This window comes from Wasmannia auropunctata, unplaced genomic scaffold (genome assembly GCF_000956235.1).
Source record: "Wasmannia auropunctata unplaced genomic scaffold, wasmannia.A_1.0 LD336060.1, whole genome shotgun sequence".
Classification (NCBI taxonomy): Eukaryota; Metazoa; Arthropoda; class Insecta; order Hymenoptera; family Formicidae; genus Wasmannia; species Wasmannia auropunctata.
This window is the reverse complement of record NW_012026830.1, coordinates 1,407,203-1,420,060: the sequence shown is the minus strand read 5'-3', so window position 1 is coordinate 1,420,060 and position 12,858 is coordinate 1,407,203. Positions and strand designations below refer to the sequence as shown.

Here is a 12,858-nt window from a genome sequence, read left to right as displayed (position 1 = left end):
CAGACAGAATCTGTACGCGGTTGCATCATAAGCTAATCAGAAAGAGCACGAATATCAAAATCTCGATTTATTTCTTGATTAAAACATTCACATTTAAACTGGCAAAATGTGAATTGTTATGCAATTTGTAGTCACATTAATTTTTATTTCTCGACGCGATATTTTTTTATATATACTTTTACTATATAGTTTTATATTTTGCCTTTTTTGTATTTTAGGTAAAAGTGTGATCTTTAAAAATTAAAAATCTGTAAGAATGGCAAATTGAAAATGATTTTATTTATATTTAAATATCGATTAATATTTTAAAAGCGTAACTGTATTCGTTATTCTATGTGCTCTTTCAAAGCTGCTTTGAAATATTAATAAACGAGAATGAGTGAATATATTAATATATTCAGTAAAAATTTTACGTTTATTAAAAACAACACGAAAAATTGGAAACTACTTCATTGATGTTGAAATTAATCAAATTTATTGTTATGCACAGACAATGTCGTTTATTTCAATTGGCAAATTGATCGTCGAATACAAAGCTGGAAACCTTGGTACATTTTGAGTTATGTATATGCTATTCCATATTTATATAAGTTTTCTTCGACTATTGAATTCGTTTTGTATAGGAATCACATTCCTCGAGGTAAATTTAACTGATATTATTGTAATATTATGTAACGAACAAATATGCGATGCATTCACTGCTCCGGAAACGCGAATATTTTCGCGACATTTTGAGATTGAAGACGTTAATTTGACATCGCGAGAAGAAAACTCAAGTATTTTATTTTGTAAAAAATTGGGATTTCACCTTTTAATTCGATAGATAATTATAATTTGTAGCAACAGCAAAATTTATTCGGTTTGCATGCAAAATTTAATATGTACATATAACACAATGTACACAATGTACGTACGTTAAACGGAAGCAAATTTCGTATGTTTGTTACAAATTATATTGATTTATCGAAAATATTAACCAAATCAAATTTACAATTAATGTGTTTATACACGTTTCATTACGTTTCGAGAATCATGTTGCGTAGGTGTGATGTGTTTTCGCGATTGAAATGCGGATTTTGAAATCATCTCCGTATTAAATTGCGACGATGGCGACGACACGTGCGGCATTATTTTCATCGAACGCGCGTCTCTCTCACTCTTTCTTTTTCTCTCTCTCTCTCCTCGTGTCGCTCGCTTTTTACATTCCGCAATATAGAATGATAACTTTAATAGCCACCTCCGCGAATACGCCGTGTATCATTTTGATAACGACCTCTGATTTGCTTAACAAGTCGTGATGCTGCCGGGCAACAACGTCGGATGCAATAGATAAATTGCATACTATTGAAGTGATTCGGGTCGTTCCGAGAAAATACACTGCTCTCTCTTCGCTCCGTGCAGATTCTCCTATCGCCTTTTAAAAAAACATTATATCACCTTTGCCCTCTTCTCTCAAAAAAGAATTGATATTCCTTACCCGAGAGAGATTCGCTTTTTTTCGAGTAATTCCATTTTATGCTTTTAATTTAATTTAATCTTTAGTTTCATACACACGTGAAATTCTTTCTGCTACCTTTCCGACAACTTCTTTGAGAGAAACTGTTACTTTAATGAATTTAGCGTGAAATTCTTAGCAACGGAAATTTTCCAGGAGATACATCTCCTTTTTTAAAAGGTACATCTAGTAATAAAAGAATAAAAACTCGAAAGTACATATAAACGAATTTAACAGAGAGAGCTTTATTATCTTTTTAACTTTTAACATATCTAAAATTAAATTTACTTTAGTAGATGTTAATTTAGAATTTAATTACCGAAAGAGTTAATACTGTAGAAAATATTTTGTTACATCTAATTAAAATACTTAATTACTTTCAATTAAATCATCGTTAAGGAAAGAACGTATGATTGAAAAAAATGTGATAGATTAATTGAAATGCTCAAATATCGAATTTTAAACAAACACGAACTAGAAGCTTTTTTCTCGTTAAATGTACGAGAATTTTAAATTAAAACGAGATTTTTTCTAAAATACATATAATGTACTTTGCTGCACGTTCAATAAGTATTTTATTTCATCCTACGAACAGCATTTCTATTAAATTTCATTTTTATCGAGATATTTTTTTCTTGTAACAATTCTTTCAACGTCACAGCCAGAAAATTAAATTGTTAATTGATGCATAAATAAAGTATATTAAAATGCAATTAAATTATCAAGAATGATACAGGTTTAATTATTTTTACTTTTCATATAAGATGTACAAATAAAGGAGTAACGATTTTTTACTAATTTATTAATTTTGTATCTTTACATGCATTCTCTTTTACCAAAAATTTTCCGTGAAAAATATCAGCTTTGCATTAAATTATTTTTACATTTAAGGCACTTAAAGCAAGATTTATTCAATAGAGAGAAACATACGCAAAATATTTTCTCTGCTGAAAGGATTCTCTTGTGTAAAACCTGCTTTTACAGAAGTGCCCTATCATTTTCTATTTGGTTATAACTGTTATAAGTTCGGTGAAGTCTATACCTTCTCAAATTTTAAAATAGCTCCTAACTTTTCTTCATCGAACTCCGAGGGAGACCTCCGGTGGCAGAGAGTTTGTCAAGTTTCCTCAATTTCCTAGCTGCCTCCGGCATTGGTTTTATGGCTGTAGACGTCCTCATGTATGCAGCTGTGTGGGACAGTCTGGAAGTCAGTAATAATACCAGCAAGAACGTGTAATAAGTTCAATAGAAGTGGCTAAGCTTCTTAATAGTTACAAACAAATTTTGCTTCTATTTAATGCAAATCTCGAAACGCTGGTCTCTCTCATCCTTAAATCCTGCTTAGCTCTTCCTTCGCCACAAATGTTTAAAGTTTCATGAAAATCCCTGCATTAACCCGGAGAAACATGAATTTCACACACGTGAGATAAAAGTGCCTATTCTTATTTGAATGCAGTATTTCATATATTTCATAATTCTGACGTTACTATCTTCTAATCAATAACTTGTTGCAAATACGCGATATCATCTTCGAGAAAAAACAATTCTAGTATACGGATTTGACAATCGAAACGGAATTAAATCGTGAGTTTATCAGCGTATGATATCATTTGCGGGCGATAATTGTTTTTTTTATAATCTCTTGAGTTTAGATATATTTCATAATTTAATAAAATAAATATAATTTATAATCATTTATCGAACTGAGTTCAAGGTGATTTCGAATAATACACGAATTGTGAGTGATTATTTCGTGCACTGTTTTGAACGACAGAGAGCTATGACGGATCGATCGATTTTTCAATAATACATACTTCTACGGAATTTATGTTTTTGTAAAATTTATTCGTAAATGTCGATATTGAATTTCAATTGTATGTTCGGAGGATTTATTGGATATTTTAATCAGTCATTAACTCGATTATTAATCGCATTGTATCGCGCCGTGTCATCAAGATAAAGCCCTCAGGGGCTCACGTTAGTGAGTACGGGATTGGCAACCCCGAGGAACCCTAGCTACCCAGTGTTTGGGGGTATATCCAGACCACCCTAGTCTCCTGGGGATATAAATAAGGAGACACGCGTTCCCGTGACGTGTTTAATTAGTAAATGTACATCATTATTTCTATAATACGTCGATACAGTGAAATATATTAATGTAATAAAAGAGAGGATATAATATCTTCCAATTGCTATTTCCTCGCGAAATATCCGCCGTGCTTTTTCCTTCTTGTTTTCACGTCGAAAAAGTTGGCAAAAACTTGGTGTCCTGTGAGATAGAACAGGACCGATACGGAATTTGCATACATCTGAAATTTCGATTACAGGAAAATGCGAAATTGCGCCGCGTTTACGCGTTCCGGATTTCAAACCGCGGATTTCATTTCGCGTTCCGATGCAACCGCGCGTGCGCCCATAACCATATATGCGGGTTTTACGAGCGGTTGCGCGGACGCCACGCGCGGTTTACGAACATTTTATCCCGCTCGCCAATTAACGCGACTTCCGCTCCGATCCGCGTCGAACCGCCGATCGCCTCTTCTAATCCAATATCGGCATTGCAGCTGTATAAACCCGATAGTTTACGGGTTTATGTCGAAGCACTTCAGGGAGAACTTCCTGTCGGCCGCCTGCGGCGGATGGTGGATTTGCTGCCCCAGAAGAGGCTACCGGGCGTCAGTAACGAGGAATCCAAGTCTCAGCCAGACCAGGACCACCAGCGTGAGGTACGTCGTGGCACGTTTTATCAGCGCATACCGTGCATTTCGGTGAGGAGAACGGAAAAGCGACCGGAGGGAGTTACGAAATGCGCCCCTATCGATCCTTGGAAATGTGTATCCTGCTGGTTTCTTATTCGCATCATTTCGTAAAATGTAGAGAGCCAGCAATTTTTCTTCGCAGCGTTTTAAACTATATTAGCCGTAAAATTCCCTCAAATAATATATCCCCAAAAAGTCACCCTCCCGCTCTCCTCCTCTAATTTTTCGGCGAATCGCTTATAATTTAGTGCAGCGCAGTAATAACTATTTTCTCGAAAACGCAAGTAAATGCGTTTAATTAAAGCATCAACGTAGAGGTTCTCGAAACATCAGAATTCGCAGAGTGACACTCGAGCGCGTAGTTCACGCAAGTAGTTTATGCAATTTACGATGCAACCGATAAAACGCGTTAATTTGAAAATACACTTTTGCATTTCTATTAAAACGAACTGCGAACTATTAACAGCTTGGCAAATGGCAACAAATGACGCGGGCAGTAAAAATCTTTCAGTGAGAGTAATGAAAGTGCGCGCCAGTTAGAAAAAAGCTTCGCTCGCTATAAACCGGTAGTTTTCATGGTGGTCGAATCGTGAGTGATAAGAATTATGGATTATATACTTTTTTCTACCGCTGTAAATATCATCCGCTGGGATGACAATTTCACGTTGGCTTTTATAGACTCGCGAGAGGGGGATTTATTTTTATATTGAAAAACGTTCGTTTGAATTAACGCGACGTCACAGAGGAGGAAGATAAATTCTCGCAGGGTGTGCACTTGAATCACGGTGTTCTCCGTCGAGGATCACTTCCCGAACAAAACGGCTTTGAACTTGTTCCCCGCGCGATTTTCCCAGCTTGAGAATTTTCAACATTAACAGTAAGCTATAAGATTCTCTCCAGCCAAAGCTCCTCCGTTTCTGCATGCATGATTCAGGTGGATCCGAAACTCCTTCGGGGAGTCAAAGTCCCGAAACTCGAGCGGCCCGCACCCGTGACACGCTCGCAAGTCCCCGGTAAGCGGGCGTGCCCCCTGGCAGCGAGAGACCCCCCGAAAGTCCATGTGCATGTGCGACGAATGTCCGGCTAGGGTAGACGAATGGAAGCACGAATTCGATCGAGGTAAACTGAAACACGGTTTGGCCAACACACGTCGCCGTTTCACCTTCGCACGCTCGCATTCGGCATGGCCACGTATAACTAATACGGTGCTTCATTAATCCGCCGATGCAGACCTAATTCCGTATTCAGTTCCCGCAGCAAATCGAAGGGTTGAATAAAGTTCCTTTCGGCTTCACGGTGACACATGGTGTTATGGGAAGTTTGGAGAAATTCAACGTAGATTAGCTACATTTCATATGTTGCTCCGAGAAAAAGCGTAATGCAATATTCGTAAAGGAGAATCGTCTTGAGAATACGATACTCCGATTAAAACTATAGCTGAATGACAGACGAACGGATATCCAAAAACTTACTTTCTTAAAGTTGCAAGGATAAAAAAAATCACAAGTGAGATTTTAGAGATGAATCTGCTGTTAAGATTCGTTTTTAGTCAAATAAGTATCAATACTTTCAATCTTGAAGAGAGTCGATTCTTGGTGTTTTACTTGAGCAGTTTTCAACAAATATATGCATTAAATAAATTACTTGCTTGCATAACTTCTTGTTTTTTTTTTAAAGTATGTCTTATATTTTTATGTCTTTAAATAATTGCATGTACACTTACTTTGTAACTTATGTGGAGAGATCGTTCTTTGATTACACAGTATGAAACATAACAAAACTGCAGGTAATACATTCGTGAACTTACTCATTTACGCTTCTCAGTGCACAAAGCAATATGATAAAGCATCCAACTCTATGTTCAATTTTATTAACCTCACTCATTTTAGTATCTATTTTATATATTTGTCTCTCACACATTTGCTTTTATTAACGCATGTGGAAAAAAAAGCATCAGCGCAAAATCAGCATTTTTATTTCGCGGTGTCGCCGAATCGAAGAATGATCTATATATTTGTAAATTGCCGAATGACCGCAATTCTCACCAATTTAACGGCGACGACCAAACTGCTCTCGTTATTACATAGTAGCAAAAATAAATCTACAGAAGCAATTTGAATGATGTTCCTCAATCTAGTTTTACGATACAATCTATTGATTATTGCCGCGTTGTGCATGTGCGTGCCCGTAATCTATTTTCAAACGTTTGACACGGGAAATTTTTATGAACGTATTGAAAAAAAAAACAGTTGATTTTCAATTTAAATGAATTGAATCTCAGTTTTTTTATATGTTCGAAAACAATATCTCGGATAGAATAATAAATATCAAGAGATATAACAATTCAAGCGTATCATATACAGAATGTTTTTCGAAAATAACAAGATAAAATAATATTTGTATTTTTCTTCTACGTCATACTGTTTAAATTGTAAGCAGCATTCAATAGATTTAGCGAATTAAATTTATGCAATAATATTTATGCATATTAGGTAATAATCATGCAATAATATCTCATAATTCTACGGAGAAATGTACAGAGATAGAAGAGAGATTCCAAGAAATCGTAGATTCCATTTCGCAAAATCTTTCAGACTTACCTATATTGATGAGAAAGTTTTGCAATACATAGTTTCGTAATCCTGATACCGTCTTGTATCTTGTCGCAAATATTATCACAAATGTTTCGTTGCAAAAATAATGATTCATTGAATTATCACAGACATAATTATTGCAGGATATATGAAAATACATACTGCTTAATTACTTACAGTAATTAAATAGCGTATGTATTTTTATATCGATATAATATATTCATACCAAAATTTTATATATATAATTCAATCTCTCTTTATTCGGGGGGAAATATAAATTTATTTTAAAGTATGTATACCGAAACGGATAATTTAGCGAAATAGATTAAATAAAAAATTATGTAAATTAATAATTTTTTTTAATTAATCAAATCATCATTTCTAATATTTGCAGTTCTCTTCAACATTATACTTTTCAAATTATAAGCAGCATTCAATAGATCTAGCGAAATTTCTTAAATCTCTTAAATTTATAAATAATAATTATATGCTAACATCTCATAATTCTCATAATCTAATTAACAAAAGTTTGTATGCGACTCCTTACTTCTATTCCGCGACTTCTTGCTTCAGTCACTAAAAAATCTTTACTTATCGCAAGGGTTCAGGGGTTGAAAAAGAAGATTGCCTTGGGGGTAGGAGTTAATCTACGAGTCATTTGCTTTTCGAGCACGCTTTGTATTGGGATGACTGCGTCGCTCTCAGTCAGATTTACTTGTCCAAATGTAATCCTCTGCAGAACGTCTATTACACGACTTACCTCCTCAAACTCCGCCAGATAATGAAATTCCATCGCCACGTGTTTCATCCCTTCTCTTTCTCTCTCTCTCTCTCTCTTTTTTCTCATTCGCTCTTTTTCTCTTTATCCGGCCGTCTTTCCGTTTGCTTTTAGATGGACCTGATTCTTCCTTCATCCCCGGACCAGGCCGTCAAGGGAGGTCTCCGTCAGATAGGACACTTCCGACAGTGTGACGTGAATAAAGTCGGGAGAGAACGCGATTACGGGACGCGGCGTAGATGAGATACGGCACACACCGATCATTCGGCCACCTATAATACGAACGGCTGTTTCGAGCAGCCGATCGAACGCAAAAGTAAACTTTCGTGAACTGACTAGTGGGTTGAGACCGATCCCGCTGGGCGATCTCCCATCTGTAGGTAACGTAAGTTGCCGAACAGGCTCATCATCTATTTATCACCTTCCCCCCCGTCGCACCTTGTAACGACAGCGTTATCGCTCACTCGTCCCCCCTCCCCCCTCTCGTGGGCGGGATAATTGGACGGGTTGATTAATTGGACATTCGGACAATTGGAAGTTTAACGGTACAGTTAAAGCCACGCTAGGTGGGCGGATAAGGGTCAAGCGAGTGGGCACCCACAGTGGCCACATACAGTGTAATGGGGCCATAAATACACGCCGTATGAGCTTGAAATCGCCCGATTTAGAAATCCCGCCGATATCTCGTCGAGATAGACGAGCTGAAGTTAGGTGCGCTCGGTGCAGGGCCATTAAAAGGGACGCTCGCTCGAAAAGTTTTCCCCCGGTGTCGATATGTTTAATGTTAAATCTCGAAATGTTGACATACGTGTCTCCCTTTAATTCACAAGAGAACTGCAGTTCCAAGAATAATGTAAGAATGATGTAGGAAGTATGAGAACAAAATACTCGCCCGCCGTTTCGTTCGGCGGCGCTATATATACAGATGCTCTGTCCCGATCTCAAGAGAATTCGTTCTCCTCTCCTCTCCGTGTATAACATTCGCTACCTCAGCAATATACTTGAGACTGGACAGTGCACGTTCAAGTCGCGCTCGAAACGCTATCGATCTGATTCTCTTCCCAGTATTTGCGCTAAATAAGAACGTTTTCGCGTTGAAACCAAAGAAAATGTAGAAACTTACAATGGCTATATTTGTCGGTAAACACACCGCATCGCGGAAGTACGGACCAAAGTGCGCCGATTTCGTAGAGAAGTTCGTTTCGACGAACGCTCCGCAAATGTTTCGGAGATACGGTTCCAAGAAAAGACGCGATAAACAATTAGGCAATTCCTCAGGAAACGACGTTTGCGCCGGGGCGAGTATTTCTCACGGCGAGTTTTCTGCGGTGAGGGATATGTATAATGAAATTAAGCTATACCAGATGTTCAGATGTCACACTTGTGTATTTGTAACTTTCTTGACGTCACAAACAATTAGATCTGAAGCCATGGCGACGACGATTTCTTTGAGTATTCGGGAACGAGTATGGCATATCATTTGAGACTCCGAGCCATGTGCTGGAAACGTAATCTCATTATAATTGTAACTAGATAGTTAGCTTATTTATCAGCTATGCTGGCAGAGCAAACTTTAGATGAGTAATCTCGGTTTGTTACTCAGGAGGATATTGCATTTTCTCTTCTTTTTTTTTCGCGCTCTCACCTTTCTCGATCTAATTAAAATGTTATAAGGCTATGATTCTATCTATTATTATTAATAATATCTATTATTATTGACACAGTAATATTAGTGGTAAAACAATAATGTAATAATACAGGCTAGTGTATTAAAAGACTTTTTAATGTACAACTCTAACTGTAAGCGGGACCCATCCCGGCGGTGAACGCAGGCGGGCTTTCCGATAAGTATAAGTCACTTTGTTTAAAAGAAAAAAACTGGGGAAACCAAGTCGCTATTAAATGTATATAAGATACGTAAATAAGTAAATGAATATTATTTAGCTGCTTTAGAGTTGACGAACGTGACATCACGCGATTTTAGCGATTCTGTGCTTGTCGATGAAGTAAACGTTAAGTGCCATAAGGATGTAAAAGTTTTGAGTCGATATGAAAAAGAAAAGAATGAAAGATATTAAACGCGCGATTAGTCTACGACATTTATAGTATAATGTCGTATGGTATAAAATTAGCATCATTTGCATAGTGTGTACCAGCTTCCGTCGTTCTGTGTGTTTGAATAAAAGAATGAGAATCACAAATAAGTACGTATGTTATAGATAGATATTGGTAAGAAAGCTTTGAAATAATTATATTACATACCAAAGTACAACTTTTGGGCATTGAAATTTTTTCGACATTATTCAAAGGATTCAATTAATATCGCATATAATTTCCATTATACTGTCGTCCTCCTTTCGTTAAACGCATGTAGCAAAGACTCTTTTTCTATCGAATCGTTTTAACAGACTGAATCAACAGCGTAGAGGTAGTTTAATTGTCGGAACCATCGAAGAATAACGGTATTAAATGGCAACTTTAGCTATTAAGATACTTGCTGTATTTGATGTATTATCAGTAACGATAATGATATAATGACCAGTCTACCGACGAACTGTAATGAGATATGTAAAGCCATCCTTTCATCTGCCAAAGATTACAATTAATCGCAAGATTGATATCTATAATTTAACTATTATAACTACATATTTAGTTGCAGGAAAATTCAATTTAAAGCTTAAAAGAAATCAAAGGAGAATAAATTTTACTGCAATATAATTTTATTTTAAAATATATCGCGTAATTTATAATTTTAACATAATAATAAATTTAGTAAAACACAAATAAATGAACAGATGAGTCATTCAGATCTTAAATAATTTTATTATTTGTGTGTAATATACAAGTTTACTCTCTTTAAAAGCTCAATGTTTCCAGTAATAATAATTACGATTCGCAACAGTTTGCTTCACAAATTACGTACTTTAAAAACGAGATTTTATCATATAAGTAAAATTTTTCTTAAGTATAATTTTTCGCAGGATTATCGTCTACTTGTCCCTTTTCGATTTTCTTGCAAATAGATTCTCCAAATGAAGTAGAGAAGAGAGGATGTTTTTAACGTTAAGCGTGAAAGTCTCGGCAATGAAAGGTCGATCTTCGTGTACGTGTGTACGTGTATAGCAATTACATTAATTAAGTCTATACAGCGAAGAGTTATATATTTATATTTTCCACAGGGATAATGCATACGTGTGTATTGTGACGCGCAGGTTAATTTAACTTAAGTAATAGCGAGTATATTAAACTGTACAATCCGATTAGACCACGACGTTGTAAACGGCTTTAAATGTTTAAATGCGTACTAGTCAACCTTCTCCTAGTGCATGATTATACCTTTAGACGACAACGAGTAATGTTAAATAAATGCTGAACAATCGTTCCCATCTCTGTCCCGAATTTATCTAAATTCGAAGATCCCGTCTCTCTCTCATCCCTGTTAAGACCAGATTCAGGATCTGAGATTAAATTCTTACGAAACGTCTACGTCATGTTCCCCGTAACGCACGTAGCTATATCTGCGCACAGCTTCCCGTTACATGCACGTATAGCTGTTAATTATAAATATTTTACAATGTCTCACGTCGAGTTATGCAGACAATGGGAATACCCGACTATGCAATCGAGCACATTGCTCCACATATTCAGCGATTGCGTTTATATATAATTAATTAAGCTGGGATTCATTTATGTGTGGAATTTGTCGCGTGGTAATTCAATCGCATCACGTATTATCTATGACGAACCAATCAAACAGAGTGGAGGGTGGATCGAAGGATTTGCGTTATGATTATTCATGTTTCGTATCGTGTTTGCGCGCATCAGCTTGCCAACTAATTATGCTCTGGTACGCCGAAAAGCCGCCTGATGCCGCAGAGATTTCCGCGGGGGACGAGAGGATTTAATGCCTATACTATAAAATGACACACTCGGCCGTTTGTTACGGAAACACGATGTTCCGGAATAAATGCACACTATAAGTATACAATCCGCGTATAAATTACCGCGCGGGATTCCGTCGTAAAGCAAACGATCGCGTGGAGACGGATGTCAACAACAGTCGACGCAAATGGCCGGGAACCAGTTGTGGCGAAATCGATAATAGATACGTTGAACGGGATGGCGAGCGCGATTTCAGCGAAGAGAGAAGGTGATCGTTACTTGGGGCAACGTGAAAATCTTGCGTGACCTGCTGGGCACATAAAACTGTCTGAAATATGGCACGGCGACCAGACGTGACCAGAGCCGGAAAAAGTAAGTGATGTAAGTTAACTCGCGGGGTGAACGGAGTAGAGCCGCGCAATCCTAATCATACCGTGTTGCAAGAAAGGGAACACATCGGAACGTCCACTCGAGGGAAAACGACGAGAGAAAGGAAGCATGTGAGGGAAGAAGAACGGTTTTCGAATGAGATGTTGGCTTCCATGTAAAGAATACATGATATATGTATGAATATATGTATGAACATATGAGTATAATAAAAATGTATATACGAGTGTAATAGAAATCTTCCACGCTGTAGCGAAGTATAGATATTTATGTATGATTTTGTGTAGAAATACATTAATTGAAAGATAATGGAAATTTAATATTGTTAAAATAATAACATAATAACGTGCATTTTTTTTAGAAATCTGTTAACATAAAATGGCAAAAATAAATATATATTATATATAATTAACTTTTTCAAATTTACTCAATATTTTGAAGTTTGAGTAAACTGTTAGAAACGTTACAAATTGTTTTAATGCGAAATTACAAGAATTAATTATAAACTGTACGAATCATACGAATTTATGAAGTTACAAGATTATTATATTTTTTAATAGATAAATTTATATACCTAATTTTTTTTTAGTTCACAAGTAATCGAGGGATGTCTTTTTACGTGGAAACATTGAAAGGAGTTATAAAAATTTAACGCAACCAATTTATAAGCTGAACTTGTAACGAAGCCGAAGGGTTAATCCGCGTTACGTACTTTGTTACCAAAGATTAATTGCGTTTCCAACCCCGCGTGACGGACTCTGCGCGTGACATTCGATATTTGATGGGGGTGGCCACAAAGTGGCGAAGCAGTCGTGATACCGCAGCCAGAGATTGTTTGCTGGAAAACTCGGCTACATCGCGCGCGTCCCCCGGACGGTGGTCGGAAGTTACTATTGACCTGTCGGACCGGGCACAAAATCTTGCGCGGGCACGGCGTGAAACCCAAGGGATCCGGCCGATGGA

At 36.8% G+C, this 12,858-nt stretch overlaps 1 protein-coding gene across 3 annotated transcripts in view; it reads left to right on the top strand.

Annotated features, from left to right (window-relative positions):
- Positions 1 to 10,355, top strand: part of LOC105450543 (pyroglutamylated RFamide peptide receptor-like) — a 73,216-nt gene extending 62,861 nt beyond the window's left edge. For 2 of the 3 annotated variants that reach the window (XR_974473.1, XR_974472.1), the window contains exons 9-11: positions 4,060 to 4,221; positions 5,189 to 5,373; positions 7,741 to 10,355. Coding sequence is in view for 1 of the 3 variants with exons in the window: in XM_011690458.1 (XP_011688760.1) it covers positions 4,060 to 4,221; positions 7,741 to 7,750 (172 nt within the window). In the remaining 2 variants the exon portion in view is untranslated. The remainder of the gene's footprint in view (positions 1 to 4,059; positions 4,222 to 5,188; positions 5,374 to 7,740) is intronic. The other variant, XM_011690458.1, reaches the window with a different exon arrangement.
- The last annotated feature ends 2,503 nt before the right edge of the window (positions 10,356 to 12,858 follow it).